The sequence below is a fragment of the Pseudophryne corroboree genome, chromosome 6 (assembly GCF_028390025.1).
Source record: "Pseudophryne corroboree isolate aPseCor3 chromosome 6, aPseCor3.hap2, whole genome shotgun sequence".
NCBI classification, from domain to species: Eukaryota; Metazoa; Chordata; class Amphibia; order Anura; family Myobatrachidae; genus Pseudophryne; species Pseudophryne corroboree.
In genome coordinates this window covers 110,575,414-110,596,844 of record NC_086449.1, presented here as the reverse complement: position 1 = coordinate 110,596,844, position 21,431 = coordinate 110,575,414, and the positions used below count along the sequence as shown (strand labels likewise).

General features: G+C 47.3%; 1 protein-coding gene across 1 annotated transcript in view; it reads left to right on the top strand.

The window, feature by feature from the left end:
- RASAL3 (RAS protein activator like 3) overlaps window positions 1-21,431 on the top strand; it is a 150,907-nt gene that overhangs the window by 4,673 nt on the left and 124,803 nt on the right. Inside the window, exon 2 of the mRNA XM_063931662.1 lies at window positions 19,602-19,711. Within this exon, the coding sequence (XP_063787732.1) occupies window positions 19,602-19,711 (110 nt within the window). The remainder of the gene's footprint in view (window positions 1-19,601; window positions 19,712-21,431) is intronic.

Sequence of the window (21,431 nt, the reverse complement as noted above, 5' to 3'; positions counted from 1 at the left end):
TGGTGGAAGATCGCAGGATCCTTTTCAGAGTAAAGAGAAAATCCTTCACAACATCCAACCAAGTGAAGAAAGCTTTCCATGGGGTAGGGATAGTATTATCCAAAGAGAAGACCAAATACAGAAGGTTCACCATAAAGTGCAAACCATTCATAAACCTCAGGAAAGACCAGATTAGACTTTGCTGGGGAAAAAAAATAAAAAAAAATCTAAAAAACCCAACCCAGTTCTGGAACAGCATTGTTTAAACAGGTGAAACTAATGTAGCCCATACACTTGCGAGATATGGCATACAATCCTTCGATTTCGACCGCATCTGTGAGAGGAATCAAAGGATTGTATGAGCATTTAAGGTACCATGCAACGCTGCACTTAATATTTATCACACCGCAGTGCGATCGCATGTGTTTTTAAAAACACATGCGATATATCGCACTGCGATGCGCGATAGGCACCCGCCGGGAGCTGCCAGAGGCCGCTCCCACTCGGCGGTGATGTGCCCATCACATGATTACCATGCGATCTATTGCATGATCGCATGGTAATCACTTCGGCAGTTCAGGCGCGATTTCATCGCACCTGAGCTGCCGGTGCAATGCCCCACAATGTCGCGTCGCGGGGCATCGCACAAGTGTATGGGCACCATAAGACCAACCTGCACCAGAATAATGGAAACATAGGGGGTCATTCCGAGTTGTTCGCTCGTTATTTTTTTCTCGCAACAGAGCGATTAGTCGCTAATGCGCATGCGCAATGTCCGCAGTGCGACTGCGCCAAGTAAATTTGCTATGCAGTTAGGAATTTTACTCACGGCATTACGAGGTTTTTTCTTCGTTCTGTTGATCGTAGTGTGATTGACAGGAAGTGGGTGTTTCTGGGCGGAAACTGGCCGTTTTATGGGTGTGTGCGAAAAAACGCTACCGTTTCTGGGAAAAACGCGGGAGTGGCTGGAGAAACGGGGGAGTGTCTGAGCGAACGCTGGGTGTGTTTGTGACGTCAAACCAGGAACGACAAGCACTGAACTGATCGCACTGGCAGAGTAAGTCTGGAGCTACTCAGAAACTGCACAGAGAAGTCTTTTTTCGCAATATTGCGAATCTTTCGTTCGCAATTTTGATAAGCTAAGATCAGACTTGCCTACCCTCCCGCATTCAGCGGGAGGCTCCCGATTTTTCAATGAGCCTCCCGCTGCCCCGCAAACCTTGCCTGCCCTCCCGCATGTGCGAGTCCGGAAATGCGGGGGGCGGGGCCTGCACGTAGGAGGTCACAGCCGCGGTGGCCGTCCTGCCTCCTGCTGTGCACAGAGAGCCGGCAGCCTGAGCGGAGGTAGGAGAATGATTAGCAGAGCAGCTGGCCTACTGACAGCCAGTGCTCTGCTTCCCTGCTGCTGGCCCCGCCCACCTCACTCACCCGTCTGATCTCCTCCTGTTCCTCCTCATGTCATGTGCCTGCACAGTGCTGCTGCCTCCCTCCACCACACTGTCCCGGCCTCGGCTCCTGCTCTTCACAGGAAGGAGAAGCCATAGCCAGGTGGGTGCTGTATGTGCTGGGGGTTGTATGAGAAAGGGGGGATGTGTATAATGTGGTCGGGGGAGGGGTGTGTGTACTGTGCAAGATGTTATATGGTACTTTCTGTAATAAGGGGTAGGTGGGGCTGTGTGATATGTAAAGTGCTACCGCGTGTAATATTGGGGGGGATTGTGCTGTGTATAATAAAATGTAATATGGTGCTGTGTACCAGGGCCGGCTCCAGGCCTACTAGCACCCTGAGCGAGAAAATGTAAAGGCGCCCCCCCCCCATGCGCGCGCCTATGGCGCGCGCTCTCTCGGAAAAGTGGGTGTGGCCTCTGGAAAAGTGGGCGTGGCCTCGTAACTTCATATCATCAAACTATAAACATATTTTCACACAATTAGCAGCCTTACACATAGCCACAGTAGTGTTCCTTACACACAATGTCTCCAGTATAGTGCCAGATACACATAATGTGCAGTGCCAGATAGACATGACATGCCCCCCAGCAGTGCCAGCTACACATGACATGCCCCACAGCAGTGCCAGCTACACATGACATGCCCCGCAGCAGTGCCAGCTACACATGACATGCCCCCCAGCAGTGCCAGCTACACATGATAGTGTTCACTTTTTAGGGCATGGTGCTGATCACAGGGAGGGCACATTTTTAAGTTAGGAGGGCAAAATGATGTACATACTGCTTGTTGTTCCCATACCTATATGCAAAGCATGGACAGTGCGCGCCGAAGGCGCGCAGCAAAAATTAAGGGGAGTTACTTCGTGGGGAAGGTACGTGGCCACATAATAGTGGCAATTTGCATTACACCACACAGTAGTGCAGCTAATACACACTGCACCAGGTAGAACCTCCTATACACTTTGCGCCAGGCACAGCACTGAGACACATTGCACCAGGGAGATAACTGAGACACATTGCCTAGCCACAGACGCCTAGCGGGAACACTACATAACATGCTCCCCAGCAGTGCCAGCTACACGTGACATGCCCCCCAGCAGTGCCAGCTACACGTGACATGCCCCCCAGCAGTGCCAGCTACACGCGACATGCCCCCCAGCAGTGCCAGCTACACGCGACATGCCCCCCAGCAGTGCCAGCTACACGCGACATGCTCCCCAGCAGTGCCAGCTACACGCGACATGCCCCCCCCCCAGCAGTGCCAGCTACACGTGACATGCCCCCCCCAGCAGTACCAGCTACATAAATGGCCACACAGTGCCAGATATGCCCCCACAGTGCCAGATACATTAATGCCCCCACAGTGCAGATATACCCCCACAGCGCCAGATACATAAATGCCCCCACAGTGCAGATATGCCCCCACAGTGCAGATATGCCCCCACAGTGCCAGATACATCAATGCCCCCACAGTGCAGATATACCCCCACAGTGCCAGATACATAAATGCCCCCACAGTGCCAGATACATAAAATGCCCCCACAGTGCAGATATGCCCCCACCATTCCAGATACATAAATGCCCCCACAGTTCCAGATACATAAATGCCCCCACAGTGCCAATATGCCCCCACAGTGCCAATATGCCCCCACAGTGCCAGATACATAAAATGCCCCCACACTGCAGATATGCCCCCACAGTTCCAGATACATAAATGTCCCCACAGTGCAGATATGGCCCCACAGTGCCAGATACATTAATGCCCCCACAATGCCAGATACATAAATGCCCCCCCCCACAGTGCCTGATACATAAATGCCCCCACAGTGCAGATATGCCCCCACAGTGCCAGATACATAAACGCCCCCACAGTGCCAGATACATAAATGCCCCCACAATGCCAGATACATAAATGCCCCCACAGTGCCAGATACATAAATGAACCCACAGTGCCAGATACATAAATGAACCCACAGTACAGATATGCCCCCACAGTGCCAGATACATTAATGCCCTCACAGTGCAGATATACCCCCACAGTGCCAGATACATAAATGCCCCCACAGTGCAGATATGCCCCCTCAGTGCCAGATACATAAATGCCCCCACAGTGCCAGATACATTAATGCCCCCACAGTGCAGATATACCCCCACAGCGCCAGATACATAAATGCCCCACACTGCAGATATGCCCCCACAGTGCAGATATGCCCCCACAGTGCCAGATACATTAATGCCCCCACAGTGCAGATATACCCCCTCAGTGCCAGATACATAAATGCCCCCACAATGCCAGATACATAAATGCCCCCACAGTGCTTGATACATAAATGCCCCCACAGTGCCAGATATATAAATGCCCCCACAGTGACAGATATGCCCCCACAGTGCCAGATTCATAAACGCCCCCACAGTGAAAGATATACCCCCACAGTGCAGACATGCCCCCACATTTCCAGACACATAATTGCCCCCACAGTGAAAGATATGCCCCCACAGTGCCCAATCCATATACTGCTTCACGATACCTGCGGTGGTGGCGGGAGGGGGAGTGCCGCTGAGGACACGGGCGGCTCTTCTAAAACTCGTGTGCGCGGCTGCCCGGCGTCTATCGTCAGACGCCGGCGCCGCACAGCCGCATACAGGGAGCACTGCAGGCTGGCTCCAGGCACAAAGATGGCGGCGCCCATTAAGGGTGGCGCCCCGCGCGGCCGCTCTAGTCGAACGTGCCTGGAGCCGGCCCTGCTGTGTACTATCTGTAATAAGGGGGAGGGGGGGCTGTGTGATATTTAATGTGCTACCGGGTGTAATATTGGGGGGGGGGGGGGGGGATTGTGCTGTGTATAATATAATGTAATATGGTGCTGGCTGTGTACTATCTGTGATATGGGGGAGGAGGGCTGTGTGAAATGTAATGTGCTACTCGGTGTAATATTGGGGGGACTGTATAGGCTGCGTATAATTTAATATAATATGGGTCCGGGTGTACTGGCTGTAATATGGGGGACTGCGGCTATGTATAATGTAATGTAATATGGTACTGTGTATACTGGCTGTAATATGAGGGAGTGGGGCTTTATATAATGTAATATGGTACTGTGTGTACTGGCTGTAATATGAGGGAGTGGGTTTTATATAATGTAATATGGTACTGTGTGTACTGGCTGTAATATGAGGGAGTGGGGCTTTATATAATGTAATATGGTACTGTGTGTACTGGCTGTAATATGAGGGAGTGGGGCCAGGGCCGTAACGAGCTTTGTGCCACTGGAGGCGCATGATCACCGGCAACATCCACCTGGCCGCTCCGTCGCACTGTGGGGTCCAGCCCTACCTCCCCCCCCCCCCCCGCCATCACCGCTACTCTCACCTAGGTAGCCAGGCAGCGCTGCAGCTCCCCCTCCGCTTCCTATGTGCTGGGAGAGATGACGTCTCTCCCAGCCTGCCCCCAGCCCACCCACATGCCCTGTGCTGCGAAGAGTGCAGCGTAGGGTGGGAAGCGGAGAGGGGACTGCCTGCCGCACTGTGTAAAAAAAGGGGACTATGCTGCTGTAATGTGTAAAAATAAAAGGGGAACTCTGCCTGCCTAATGTGTAAAAAAGAAAAAGGGGGGCTCTAATGCTGTAATGTGTAAAAAAGGGGGACTCTGCTGCCGTAATGTGTAAAATGGAGTTCTGCCTGCCGTAATCTGCAAAAGGAAACTCTGTGGCCACGCCACTTCCCCATGAAGCCACGCCCCTAACTTTTTGGCGCGCGCTTGCCTCCGGCACGCACTTGCCCAGTTTTTTTTATAGGGGGGCACCGATGCTGTTTCTTGCCCACAGTGCTAAAAAATAGTTAAACTAGTTAAGGCACTGACTGGGGCTACGTATAATGTAATGTTAAGTGGTACTGGGTACAATATGGGGAGGGGGGCTGTGTATAATATAATGTATTATGGTGCTGTGTGTACTGGGTGTAATGTGTAATATACTGTCCGTTTCTTCTCAGAAATGTGCAAGGTATCATAATTTAGTTCACCTGTATTCAGGGCCGGTGCTAGGGTGTTCGGCGCCCCCCTGCAAACTATAAAATTGCGCCCTCCCATATTCCGTTGGCGTGCGCCGGGAAAAGGGGTGTGGTCTCACAAGTAAGGGGCATGGCCACACAATAGTACCCCCATTTAAAATTACGCCACAATGTAGCACAATCTTATTAATCTTATACGTAATGCCCCACCCGTAGTAGTAGCGTCCTTATATGTAATGCACCCCAGTAGTAGTAGCACCCTTATACATAATGCACTCACAGTAGTAGTAGCATCCTTATACATAATGCCCCCAGAGTAGTAGCATCCTTATACGTAGTGCCCCCCCCAGTAGTAGTAGCATCCTTATACATAATGCACCCAGAGTAGTAGTAGCATCCTTATACGTAGTGCACCCCCAGTAGTAGATGCGTCCTTATATACGTAATGCCCCCCCAGTAGTAGAAGCGTCCTTATACGTAGTGTACCCCCAGTAGTAGAAGCGTCCTTGTACGTAATTCCCCCCTAGTAGTAGTAGCGTCCTTATACGTAATGCCCCCCCACAGTACTAGTAGCGTCCTTATACGTAATGCCCCCCCCCAGTAGTAGCATCTTTACATGTAATGCCCCCCCCGTAGTAGTAGCGTCCTTATGCATAATGCCCTCCCAGTAGTAGCATCCTTATACGTAATGCCCCCCCAGTAATAGTAGCGTCCTTATATATAATACCCCCAAGTAGTAGTAGCGTTCTTATACGTAATGCCCCCCCCAGCAGTAGTAGCGTCCTTATACGTAGTGCACCCCCAGTAGTAAAAGCGTCCTTATACGTAATTCCCCCTAATAGTAGTATCGTCCATATACGTAATGCCCCACAGTAGTAGTAGCGTCCTTATACATAATGCACCCCCAGTAGAAGCCTCCTTATATGTAATTCCCCCGTAGTAGTAGTAGCGTCCTTATAAGTAATGCCCCCCCCAGCAGTAGTAGCGTTGTTACGCATAATGCCCCCCCTGTAGTAGCGTCCTTATACGTAATGCACCCTCCCAGTAGTAGTAGCGTCGTTACGCGTAAAGCCCCCCCTGTAGTAGTAGCATCCTTATACGTAGTGCACCCACAGTAGTAGTAACATCCTTATACGTAATTCCCCCCTAGTAGTAGTATCGTCCTTATAAATAATGGCCACCCCAGTAGTAGCGTAGTTTCACGTAATGCCCCCCTGTAGTAGTAGCGTCCTTATACGTAATGCCCCCCCAGTAGTAGTATCGTCCTTGCATGTAATGGCCTCCCCCAGTAGTAGCGTCATTATACGTAATGCCCCCCCAATACTAGCATCCATAAAGTGCGCGTACGCAGACATACCTCACACACACAATTCACACATATATACACACACATACACACCCACCCACCATATGCACACATACACACTCACCATATATATATATATATACACACACACACACACACACACACACACACACACACACACACACACACACACACACACCACTTACCTAAGCCAGTCTCCCTCTGTACTGCAGCCTGGTCAGTGTAGCTCCGCCCCTTCTGTCCCGTTTAGCCCCGCCCCCTTTTGGGCAGTTTAGCTCCGCCCCCTTCTGTCCCATACTCAGCCCGTCAGCCGCTGTCACACGGGGAGGGGAGGCTGGAGGTTTTTCATTCAGCAGGCGCTGCTGCCAGTGACTGTCATACCGTGACAGTCACAGCAGCAGCAGGGGGACAGGACGGCGCAGCAGTGAAGGGATTCAGAGCAGGGGGAGCGCCTCTCTGTCCCAGCGCCTCCCTGCACTGCATCCCTTCGCTGAGCGGGTAGCGCCGGGCCTGCCTGTATTATTACTCTAGTGTACCTATAGTATTACCCTTTTTTTTGTGCTGCTTTTAGTACTAATTTTCACCTGCCATTGCAGGACACACCCCTGAGTGGCAATAAATACGCCTATAGGTAGTCCTCAACACGCACTTTGGGTGAAGCATGACACCCCCCCTTCAACGGCGCGCCGCGCTTTGTGCGGCATATTCTGCTGCCGCCTGGAATCTCCCTGAAACTAGTTTTCAAAAGTAGGCAAGTATGGCTAAGATTCACTCCCAGTAGGCGGCGGCTTAGCGTGTGCAAAGCTGCTAAAAGCAGCTTGCGAGCGAACAACTCGGAATGACCCCCATAATATAGATGTATTAACCTGGAGAAGGGATAAAGAACTGATAAACCAGTGATAAGTGCAAGGTAATAACATACCAGCCAATCATTGCAGATTTGAAAACTGACAGGAGCTGACTGGCTGGTACGTTATTATCACCTTCCACTTATCTCTGCTTTATCACTTCTCCAGGTTTAATACATCTGCCCCAGGATTTACTTAGAAAACAACCCAGGAGTATATTAAAGCAAAGAAGTAGAATACTCTGCACCTGATCTGAACCCTATCAAGCAGCATTTCACTTGCTGAAGACAAAACTAAAGGCAAAAAGACCCACAAACACAACTGAACAACTGAAGTCAGCTGCAGTAAAGGCCTGGCAAAGCATAACAATGGCAGAAACGCTTCATTTAGTGCAGGGCCCTCATGTGCAGAGGAGGGGGCATGTGAGCAGACTCTGGGTGGTCCCCTCCTCTCCATAGTGTTGTAGACTCAGGTAGCGCCACTGTTTCATTTCAAACCAATTGTTGTGGTGGCTTACAGAGCCAAAATTATGTAAATTGTGTAAGGTTCCAAATATATATGTAAAAACTGTACATGGATAATAGGGGAAAGCAAGGATTTTGTTTGATTGGGTGATTCCAACTCAGCCTTTCTCCTATACAGTATATTCATACTGCAATACACAGATCTCGGCGCTGCTTTATATGAGGTACAATAATAAATCAACATATTTAATTACTCTAATACATATATAAAACATAATACGGGGGAGCATAGACAGATTAAGTGTGTGTGTGTGTGTGTGTGTGTGTGTGTGTGTGGGGCATGTGCCCCGGGTGCAGGATTGGAGGGGGTGCCAAGAAGTTACAGAGTACTGTGCTGCTCCAGTGAGGCACCAGACAGCACCCTTGGCAATGTATCTGACCCACCTGTCTGCCCACAGCTGGCTCCAATACTGTGCAGGTGAGCTCCAGTACCTTGGATCTCTTCTATGCCGGCTACTGTCTTAAACTCTCTTCTTTGCCACGCAGTGCTGCGACTAGCGTGCAGTGCACTGTACAAGCTATAGAAGCGCACTGTGCTCTCAGTTAGCAGCATCAAGCTGCGCTTTGCCTCCCAGATGGGGGGATTTGGTGTAGCTTATAGGGGGATGTAGTGTACCATATAGGGTATGTAGTGTAGTAATGTATTGCAGTATATAGGGGCATGTAGTGCACTGACGTGGTGTAGCATATAAGGAGATGTAGTGTAGTGATGTAGTGTACCATATAGGGTATGTAGTGTAGTAATGTATTGCAGTATATAGGGGCATGTAGTGCTGCACTTTGCCTCCCAGATGGGGGGATTTGGTGTAGCTTATAGGGGGATGTAGTGTACCATATAGGGTATGTAGTGTAGTAATGTATTGCAGTATATAGGGGCATGTAGTGCACTGATGTGGTGTAGCATATAAGGGGATGTAGTGTAGTGATGTAGTGTAGCATATAGGGTATGTAGTGTAGTGATGTAGTGTAGCATATAGGGTATGTAGTGCAGAGCATAGCGGCATGTAGTGTAGTGATGTAGTTCAGCGTGTAGGGGATGTAGTATAGTGATGTAGTGCAGTGGATAGGAGAATGTAGTGCAGTGACAAAGTGTTATGATATAGTGCAATGTATGGGGACACACAGTGGATCATGTAGTTGAACACGCTGGCAGGGCATGTGACGCATACTGTAGGGCATTTGATGCACATTGGGGAATATTGTCCAATAGTATCTCCTTTTTATCAAATTTCCTGGTAATCTGATATTTTAGTCTGACAGAGTTTGTTTTACTGTTGTTGTTTTTTTTTTTTTTGGGCGCAAACTATCGCCTTGCCCGGGTGATGAAAATCCTAGTTTCGGCCCTGGGCCCCTCAGCCAGATCACACAAACATCACTAGATCTCCCTCTTGCAGTAGCAGAACCAGGCTGCCACAATGTGAGCAGGACTGTATGCATTGCAGGCATAGACAAAGGAGTATCAGGTTTCAAGAGATACCTACAGAGCTTCCTGACGGGTGGTATTCATGTGACCGCCGGTCAGCTGACCGACAGTCACATGACCTCCTCCACCAGCCCGACGGGTTACTATCCCGATGGTCGGCATGCCGACCAACAGGGACTATTTCCACTCGTGGGTGTCCACGACACCAATAGAGTGGGAATAGAACCGAGCCCGCAAGGGGCTTGCTGCACTCGCCCCTCCCCGTCGGGATCCCGGCGTTGGTATGCTGCCGGGATCCCGGCGTCGGTAAGCTGACCGCCGGTCTCCTGACCGCCGGTCAGCAGTACTACACCCCTTCCTGACCAGAGGAGAGATAGGAGGGGAGAGAGCTGCAAAAGCCCATATAGACGGGCCGATGCGGGAGAGATGTGTGCTGAGCGAACCGCTCAGCACACATCTCTCCCGCCGCTTAGCACAGCACGATCTGTGCTGAGCGTGCGGGGGGAGACAGGGGGGCCAGCGGGTGAAGTGAGTGACCCGCTAGATTGGCCTGCATGCAGGCCAATCTAGCAGCAGCAATAGCCCGCGCATCGCTATCACTGAGGGGGCTACACACGGAGCGATAATGCTCAAATTCTAAGCAATCTAGTCAGATTGCTTAGAATATCGCTCCGTGAGTACCTCCCTTAAGTGACCCAGGGATCCCAGCTTCTCCTGTCAAAACATATCTCAACTTGTTAAAAAGGTTATTTCAATAATGTATCAATAAAAGCGGGTGTAGTATGAGTGGTCGGCGGCCGGTACCCTGGGGGCTAGCATACCGGCGCCGGGATCCCGACCGCCGGCATACAGACAGCAGGGCGAGTGCTAATGAGCCCCTTGCGGGCACGGTGCCGTGCTACACGGGCCACGCTATTTGTTCTCTCTCCAGTGGGGTCTTGGATCCCCAAGAGGGAGAATATGTGCTGGCGGTCGGGATCCCAGCGCCGGTATGCTGGTCGCCGGGATCCCGGCCGGCGGCATACTGAAGACCACCCATAAAAGCAACAGAGCAAGTCAGAATGAATGGATAGGTATTATAGGCTTTGTAGACGTAAAAGCCTATTGGAAATTCCACCCTTGATTCCAGGTAGTCTGAGTGATATGGTGGAATTAAATAATATACAATTATTATTTTTTTTGTTTAGGATATATTTTCAGGATACACTTTTTCTGTTCTAATTTTTCTATATATATATATACTACCAAATGTACGGCACTCAGTGGACTTTTTTACAAAAATTCACCAGACCACGGCTGATAGCAGCAACGTTTCAGGTTTATTACCCATTTTCAAGCAGCATCGGGTAACAAAAAAAGGGTAATAAAACAGAAATGTTGCTGCTATCAGCCGTGGTCTCGTGAATTTTTGTGAAAAAGACCGCTGAATGCCGTACATCTGGTGGTATGGATGAATTGTTTGCAGTGTGCACCGCGGCCAAACAGTAAAGGAGAGAGAGTGCCTGCTATTCACACACATATACAGTGGGGATCGAAAGTTTGGGCACCCCAGGCAAAAATTCATTTAATGTGCAAAAAGAAGATGGAAAAATCTCCAAAAGGCATCAAATTACAGATTAGACATTCTTATAACATGTCAAAAAAAGTTTGATTTTATTTCAAAAGAACAGAAAACAAAAAATGGCGTCTGCAAAAGTTTGGGCACCCTGCAGAGTTAATACCTTGTACTGCCCCCTTTGGACAGCTGAGACCTGGCAGTGTCATGGATTGTTCTCAATCATCGTCTGGAAAGGCCAGGTGATGTCAATCTCAAAGGTTTTAAAAGCCCAGACTCATCTGACCTTGCTCCAACAATCAGCACCATGGGTTCCTCTAAGCAGTTGTGTAGAACACTGAAACTGAGAATAGTTGATGCTCACAAAGCAGGAGAAGGCTATAAGAAGATAGCAAAGCATTATCAAATGCCCATATCCTCTGTTCGGAATGTAATTAAGAAATGGCAGTCATGAGGAACAGTGGAAGTTAAAGCAAGATCTGGAAGACCAAGAAAAATATCAGACAGAACAGCTCGCAGGATTGTGAGAAAAGCAAGTCATAATCCACGTTTGACTGCACGATCCCTCCAGGAAGGTCTGGCAGACACTGGATTTGTGGTACACTATTCCACTATAAAGAGATACTTGTACAAATATGGTCTTCATGGAAGAGTCATCAGAAGAAAACCTCTTCTACGTCCTCACCACAAAAATCAGCGTTTGAAGTTTGCAAATGAACATATAGACAAGCCTGATGCATTTTGGAATAAAGTTCTGTGGACCGATGATGTTAAAATAGAACTTTTTGGCCGGAATGAGCAAAGGTACGCTTGGAGAAGGAAGGGCACAGAATTTAATGAAATTAACCTCTGTCCAACTGTTAAGCATGGGGGTGGATCAATCATGCTTTGGGGTTGTATTGCAGCCAGTGGCACAGGGAACATTTCACGAGTAGAAGGAAAAATGGATTCAATAAGATTCCAGCAAATTTTGGATGCTAACTTGATGCCATCTGTGAAAAAGCTGAAGTTAAAGAGAGGCTGGCTTCTACAAATGGATAATGATCCTAAACACACCTAAAAATCCACGGTGGATTACATCAAGAGGCGTAAACTGAAGGTTTTGCCATGGCCTTCACAATCTCCTGACCTCAACATAATTGAAAATCTATGGATAGACCTTAAAAGAGCAGTGCGTCACAGACAGCCCAGGAATCTCAAAGAACTGGAAGACTTTTGTAAGGAAGAATGGGCGAAGATACCTCAAACAAGAATTGAAAGACTCTTGGCTGGCTACAAAAAGCATTTACAAGCTGTGATACCTGCCAAAGGGGGCAGTACAAGGTATTAACTCTGCAGGGTGCCCAAACTTTTGCAGATGCCATTTTTTGTTTTCTGTTCTTTTGAAAGTGTAAATGATGGAAATAAAATTAAACTTTTTTTGACATGTTATAAGAATGTCTAATCTGTAATTTGCTGCCTTTTGGAGATTTTTCCATCTTTCCTTGGCTTCTTTTTGCATATTAAAATGATTTTTTGCCTGTTGTGCCCAAACTTTCAATCCCCACTGTATGTATGTATGTATGTATGTATATATATATATATATATATATATATATATATATATGGACAAAAACTCTCTTATTGTGCTATTTAAAGGAAATTTCAAAAATAATTAAACAGGCTGACTTGTCTCACTGGGTTCCCTGTTAGAAGGAACTCAAGAAATAGAAGATATACAGCAGTAGTGGGACTGGCGCCTTGGTGTTCTATCTACACCCTGCCACTATTACATCTATTACCGATGTGACATGCAAACCCAGAAAAATAGGGTATTAGTACAAGGAGTAGCGTTAAAAAGTGTATAACTCTTGATACAATTTATTACAAGAATTCATAGAATAAAAAGTCCATACTCACATAGACATAACCATTTGAATAAAATGTACAAAATAGGAAACTTTTTCCTGATATTAACAACAGCTTAAAAATCACAGTAGGTAATAATATACAAATGTATAGAAGTCCCTTTTCAGTCTTCTCCTTGTATTTAGAGGTCACGGTAAATATATCAGAAACCCTACGCGTTTCGTCTTATGATGAGACTTCATCAGGGGTACATCTTAATACATGAATAATTACCATCTTTGCAATTATAAGGCCTTTAATGTACAATTCAAAGGTGTCTCAATCAGATGGGTCACTGTTCATTTAAATTTGTGATCCACAATGCCTTATATGAAAAGGAATGACGTATATCACTTGGATATCAGAGTTTTTTGTAAGACAAATTCAACAGTGTTCAACCACTTGTTGTGATGTCAATGGATATCCCAAGTGTGCATACAGTATATATATTATTTAGGAACCCATTATAATGATTTTTTTTTTTAAGTTGGTGGCACAGTGAAAATTGGTGGGGCAGTAGGTGTAAAAACTTGATTGGTTCCCCCTTCTACAGCCCTGCCCACACACCCAGAAATGCCTCCCCAATATTAAAATATGTAAAAAAAAAAGGTGCCACTTCCAAAGATATATTTATAGGCCCTACACACTGGCCGATTTGTTTGAAAGATATGAACGATCTCGTTCATAAATGAGAACTCGTTCATATCTTTCAGTGTGGACGCTCCAGCGATGAACGATGTGCGGCCCCGCGCTCGTTCATCGCTGGTCCCCCGTCGGCTGTACATGCAGGCCATTATGGACGATCTCGTCCATATTTGCCTGCACTTCAATGGAGCCGCGTGACGGGGGGAGTGAAGAAACTTCACTCCCCCCGTCACTGCCCCCCCCCCGCCGCTGGGTCGCTCGTCGGCCGTATCCGCCGTCGGGCAGCTCGGCGGCGGATCAGCCAGTGTGTAGGGCCCATTAGTCTTTCAAATTGTTTGAAAAATTGCTTAGTGTGTACACTCAATTTCGTTTGTCAGGGCTCTGGGAAGTTCAAGGAAAATTGCTCATCTTCCACATTGTTCATCTTTCACATTGGTCATGTCTTCTAATGTGTAGGGCTCTTTTCTGAGAACTGCAGGTACTGTATTGGTGGCTTCCTGGTGAGTCTGTTCAATGGGGGTCATTCCGAGTTGATCGCTAGCTGCTTTCGGTCGCTGCGCAGCGATCAGACAAAAAAATCGTCACTTCTGTGCATGCGTATGCGGCGCAATGTGCACGTGCGTCGTACTATTACAACGAACGATGTAGTTTCACACAAGGTCTAGCGAAGCATTTCAGTCACACTGCTGGCCGCAGAGTGATTGACAGGAAGAGGGCGTTTCTGGGTGTCAACTGGCCATTTTCAGGGAGTGTTCGGAAAAACGCAGGTGTGCCAGGAAAAACGCAGGCGTGGCTGGGCGAACGCAGGGCGTGTTCGTGACGTCAAAACAGGAACTAAATAGTCTGAAGTCATCGCAAGCGCTGAGTAGGTCTGAAGCTACTCTGAAACTGCACAAAATTATTTTGTAGCCGCTCTGCGACACACTCCCAGAGGGAGGCAGAATAGCGTTTGCATAGCTGCTAAAAACTGCTAGCGAGCGAACAACTCGGAATGACCACCTATGTTTTAAAGTAACAATCTTAATAAAGGCAAAACCAACCAACCTGATTTTTCCTTTTAAATGATTGCAATATTAAAACATCAGGCAGACTAGCCAGGAACCCACTGACCACCTGCAGCTTACAAGCTATTATATTTACCCCCAGAAGTGAAAGAGAGAGAAGTGAAAGGTTTGTGCAGTTTGAGCTAATGAGGGGTGGTATAAAGGGGATGATCTGATGACAGAGGGCCATGTGTTGACACTGGGGGTAATTCCAAGTTGATCGCAGCAGGACATTTTTTTATCAGTTGGGCAAAACCATGTGCACTGCAGGGGGGGCAGATATAACATGTGCAGAGAGAGTTAGATTTGGGTGTGGTGTGTTCAATCTCCAATCTAAATTGCAGTGTAAAAATAAAGCAGCCAGTATTTACCCTGCATTGAAACAAAATAACCCACCCAAATCTAACTCTCTCTGCACATGTTATATCTGCCTCCCCTGCAGTGCAGATGGTTTTTCCCAACTGGTAACAAAGTTCCTGCTGCGATCAACTCAGAATTACCCCCACTATTTGGCATATTTTGGATCCAGCCACAGACCCTAGAGATCGGTGCAGCAGTGGACCACACTTTTGAAATGCAGTTAAACCATACCTCCCAACATTGGAGCGCAGCAAGGAGGGACACTTTCGCGCGCCGAAGGCGCCCCCCCCCCCCCCCGGAATTAGGGGGCGTGGCCTATCGAAAAGGGGCGTGACCTTGCGGCAAGTGCCCGCAAGCCACGCCCCGTTTCCATCATTATGGGTGCATGAACAGCGCTGTGAGAGCTGCTGGTCATGCCCCCTGTCCCTCTCTGCCGTGAATAGACACTGTGCGCATGCGCACAGCATCTATTCACCGCTGCTCTGCTCAGAGCAACGAGTGACAGGGGGGGATCTCCCAACTGCCCCCCCACCCGCGGGACACTGCGACCCGCGGGTGGGACAGCGGGACAGACCGTGAAAAACGGGACTGTCCCGCCAAAATCGGGACAGTTGGGAGGTATGGTTAAACCGCTTAAATGTGAAGCTGGCTAGCTGTGAGCAGAGCAGCTGAGTCTATAAAATGGAGACTGGATCCCAGAGTTCATCAGTCACACTGCAGACATCAGGTTATACAGGCTAATGAGAAGCTGATTGCTTATTTGCATCGGGATTATTCTCCCTAAACTGTGGGTTCTGTCATCAAGCAGATAGGAGGTAAGAACTTTGTTACATCTCTATAGTACTGCACTGCCCTCCTGTGGTACTGCATAATATGATCCCCAGCAAGGTAAAGCTTACAGCAGTATTTAAGTGCGACCAGGCAACTATACAAGCATAACTGTAGTGCATACTTACCTACTTTGCTGCCTCCTCCTCCGTGAGGAGGCAGCGTTGTAGGTGAATGGGGGCGTGGCCGGCAGCAGGACGGGTGGTTCGGGGCGTGGCCGGCAGCAGGATGGGCGGTCCGGGGGCGTTGCATCAGGGTCGCGTCATCATGACTCCACCCCCCGCTGTGCCGAGAAACGAGGCGCTGCATAGCGGGGGGCGGAGCTACGATGACACGATTCAGCGCGAATCGCGTCATCGGACCCCCTCGGCCCGCCTACTTGTTCACTGCTGCGGGCGGCCGAGGGGGAAAGCGGGAGGCTTGCCCACCTTTCCGGGGGTGCCGGGAGGGTCACCCGATTTTCGGGAGCCTCCCGGCCATTCCGGGAGGGTAGGCAAGTATGCTGTAGTGGGTGCAAGAGGTGCCATTGCTATGGGGCCCGGAGGCTTAGGGGGGCCTGGACCCAAGTTATATAGTTGCATACCAATCTCCCAGATTTGCCTGCTAATCAATTGGATCAGATCCATTACCCAGCCTGAATTGCGTGACATACATTTTCAGTGAGAGGTGTGTGTAATGGATGGTATAGTGGTAAGGGGGCACTGTAATGTGGCACAATATGAGCTGGAGGCCACGAACTGGAGCACTGTAATGTGGCACAATATGAAATAGAAGCACTATAGTGTGGCATAATATGAACTAGAGGACACTCTAATGTGGCACAGTATTAACAGGGGGCACTGTAAGTGGCATTATATGAACTGGGGACACTGTATATCATAATGTTAAATGGGGATACTGTGTGGCATAATGTGTACTGGCAGCCCTACAATGTGACATCATGTAAACGATGGAACTATGATGGTTCATAAAATGAACTAGGGCACTAGTATGCGGCATAAAATTAAAACCTGCTGCGGAAAGGTGTCTATCTAGCAGCATTGGGACAGGGGCCCCTTCAATGTGTTGCTATGGGGCCCACAAAGTTCAGGATACGCCCCTGCAAGTGGTGTTATATGTTTTTTGCTGTGTAGACTGTAGAGTCTAGACGTATCTACTGGGACAGTAACAATTTGTTTTACAAAAGTAATCTTTGCATGCTAAGTCATTAATGGACTAATTACAGAATTGATTTCTACATATGGACTGGAACTAACAACACTAACATAATGAATCAATTTATTACTGCCCTGATTAAGTCAATATATGGTTGCTATATATGTTTTTTTGCATTTTAAATGACTCATCGGTCGTGTGTAGTTATAGTGTATTTTAATTGTGTTTTACAATTATGTTATTAAATTGTTATCTGTCTCCAGCACTGCTTTGTGTATTCTGTAGTATATAAAATGACAAGGGATGATGGGTTGCTAGGGGAAATCTTTCCACTTTATCTCTCTCTAAGGTTTGATACATCTCCCCCACAAATGCTGGCGCCGCACAGCGCACACAGAGTAACTTTGTCTTAGTCCGCCCCCAGCACTCCCCCTCGTCGGCACACACAGCCACTGATGGGACGGACGCTGCTGCAGACTCAGTGCAGCTGTCCAGCGGACGAACACATGCAGGGGCATTGTGTATCTGGCACTCTGGGGGCAAGTGGATCTGGCACTCTGGGGGCAAGTGTATCTGGCACTCTGGGGGCAAGTGTATCTGGCACTCTGGGGGCAAGTGTTTCTGGCACTCTGGGGGCAAGTGTTTCTGGCACTCTGGGGGCAAGTGTTTCTGGCACTCTGGGGGCAATTGTTTCTGGCACTCTGGGGGCACGTGTATCTGGCACTCTGGGGGCAAGTGTATCTGGCACTCTGGGGGCAATTGTTTCTGGCACTCTAGGGGCACGTGTATCTGGCACTGTGGTGGGCACGTGTATCTGGCACTGTGGGGGTATATAATGTGTATCTGGCACTACTGGGGGCATATAATGTGTATCTGGCACTGTGGGAGCATATAAAGTGTATCTGGCACTGTGGGAGCATATAAAGTGTATCTGGCACTGTGGGGACATATAATGTGTATGGCACTGTGGGGGCATATAATGTGTATCTGGCACTGTACTGCTGGGGACATGTGTATCTGCCACTGGTAGGAGCATATAATGTGTATCTGGCTATATTATCTGGTTCCACAGGATCCATAATATATTGTGTATTTGGCACTACTGGGGGCGTGTGTGTATCTGGCACTGCACACTATACTGGAGACATTATGTTTAAAGTACACTACAGTGGGCGTTACGTGTAAGGCTGCTAGTTGTGTGTATAGAGGAGTGTGAAAATATATTTATAGTCTGATTATATAAAGTTGCGAGGCCACGCCCACTGTTCCAGGAGCGCACGCATGGGGGGGGGGGGGGGGCACTTTCAAATTTTCTCACTCAGGGTTCTAGTAGGCCTGGATCCGGCCCTGTATCCAGTATTTTATATTATGGATCCTGTGGAACCAGATAATAGACCTACATTTCCAATCCTTTAAGGTGACCTATCTCATTTCGACACAGCAAAGTCTCACATGAGGAGCAAGTTAGCCGGCAGATTTAAGCATATATAGAATTTGGGATGGCATCAGAATCCCGGCAATTGAAATCCTGATGGTCAGAATGCCGACGGCAGCATCCCGACATTCAAAATCCAGACAGATCCCATTGAGTATTTTAACCCTAACCCTAATCCAACCTTTGTGCAACCAATCCCTCCCCACCCCTCCCACAGCCGAATACTAACCCACCCCCGCAGCCTAACTCTGACACAACCCTCCCACAGCCTAACCCTAACCACCCCCACAGTCTAACCGAACCCAATCCTCCCACAGCCTCACTAACTACCCCCACAGTCTAACCTAACACACACCCCCCTCGCAGCCTAATCCTAACCCACTCCATAGTGCACCTAATCCTATACTCCAATACTTATCATGCTGCTGCCATTCTGACCCGTTGGGATTTCAACCACTGGGATCCTGACTGCATCCCTAGATTTTGTAGTAAAGCGGGCATAGCATGCATAGGTAAAGAATTTAAGTATCTTCCCTGTCTACATATTGAGTCTGCTCATTAAACTATTAATATGTCAATCGCCCAATAATTTTGTATAGAGATAACTATATATATATATATATATATATATATACAGGTTGAGTATCCCATATCCAAATATTCCGAAATACGGAATATTCCGAAATACGGACTTTTTTGAGTGACAGTGAGATAGTGAAACCTTTGTTTTTTGATGGCTCAATGTACACAAACTTTGTTTAATACACAAAGTTATTAAAAATATTGTATTAAATGACCTTCAGGCTGTGTGTATAAGGTGTATATGTAACATAAATGAATTGTGTGAATGTAGACACTCTTTGTTTAATGCACAAAGTTATAAAAAATATTGGCTAAAATGACCTTCAGGCTGTGTGTATGAGGTGTATATGACACATAAATGCATTCTGTGCTTAGATTTAGGTCCCATCACCATAATATCTCGTTATGGTATGCAATTATTCCAAAATACTGAAAAATCCCATATCCAAAATACCTCTGGTCCCGAGCATTTTGGATAAGGGAGACTCAACCTGTATATATATGAGAGTACATCTTTACTGGAGTGACGTAAACCTATAAATGTATGCTTTCAGAGACTCCCATTATATTGCCTTCCAACGCAACGCCGAATGTTCCTGTCTGGGATGTATCAAACTTCTCTCTTGTAGATGGATGTCTTCTGCTAACCAAAGGAGAGGAGCAGGTAATAGGACTTGTGTTATTATTACAGTATACAAATGGGCTCAGTGGGAGAAACAGGCGAAGCTTCCTATAGTCACATGGAGAATTCACTCTATCCAGTTACGTCATGTTTTTCCATGATTGCGGGCAGATAAAGTGGCAGGGGATAGCGTATGTCTATAGGCTATATGTTATTTCAATGTACATGACAGAGTACTTTCAAACTGAAATAACCATTATTTATGCTATACTAAAGAGTATGTGTAACAGCTGTGATAAAGAAGCTGTGTAGTGGAAGCACACAATGACTCTGGACTTCTTCACCACGGTTTTATTTGTCAGGTTGACCACAATCCAGTAATTTTATTGAGTAAATGTTCACAGCCCTGTCATTCACTAGCTTAGACCTACTCCCTAGTCTCCGGCCAGCTTTACCGGCGTCAGTCATACAGACAAATGGCCTAGACATGCCTTATATACCCTAGACTCCTCCTCCCAGACTGACAGAAAAATGACACTCCCACATTGCATTTAAAAGGGAGCTCCTCCCAGCTGCTCTGATTTGATCAACCACATGCTTTCAGCTATGTTAGTCTGCAGGGAGAAACACTGAAATCAACAAACAGGTAAGACACACATTTTTTTTTTTAACTCTGCCGCACACTGTTCCTATTGCAACACAATATATACTGTAGCAGATAGGGGGAGATTAAATTAAAATATTCTTTAGGATAGCCTTTAGGATAAATAAACATATTAGCCAAACTGCTTACTAGTTGATTTATCCTTTGACAAAATTCAGCAAAATCTGTGGGACCACTGGCATTTGTTGTAGGGACACTGGACCTAGCTTACCAAGAACAAACCAGGCAAATCAAGATGTGGCAGTTGTTGCTGAGCAGAATTTTACACCAAGGTGTTTGGTGAGTTGGATGGAACACAATAGACTAAATGCTGCACAGAACTTTAAGCATCAGTGCAGATAAAGGATGGAGGGCAGAATGTAATATAGTTCTGTCCTCATACATCCTCAATATGCCATGAAGCACGAGATGCCTGGAGCGAGTGAACCATTAGGTCCCATGCAACTATGCTAACATTGGGTGTCTTTTTGCGGATGTACCAGGAGACTGTGCTGAATAACATGTATATCTGTGTGTAACTGAGTCTGTACCGTAATGAAGCACAATGGAACTTGGCATGGAAAATAGCCATGGCCGCTGCATCGTAGCACTTCATATGCAGATTCAGAGACTCAGTCGCACACAGATATACCAGTATCACATATCGAATTATTCAGCAGAGTCTCCTGGGGTGTCCTACTCACAACGCGTTGCAACAAAGTTGCATTTTCAGCAAAATATAATAATATAATATAAATCAATAAATAAATTAATGAAATAACTAGTCCCAAAAAGCAAGGGCCAGCAATGACCTGCAGGACTTTGAAGAGACATCAGTTATATGGCAAAATAATCATGTCGCACTGCTGCTTTCCTGGGGAGGAAAATTAATTTACTGCTAAGATGGGTGTGGTTCATAGGATGGACCACACTTAGGTCGACAGTATCTAGGTCGACCACTATTGGTCAACAGTGACCAAGTCGATACACAAAATAGGTTGACACAAGCATTAGGTTAGGTTGACATGAGCAAGGTCGACATGACAAAAGGTTGACATGAGTTGTTTTTGGTTTAAAAAAAAAAAATTTTGGTGTCGTTTTCTTCGTAGAGTGACCGGG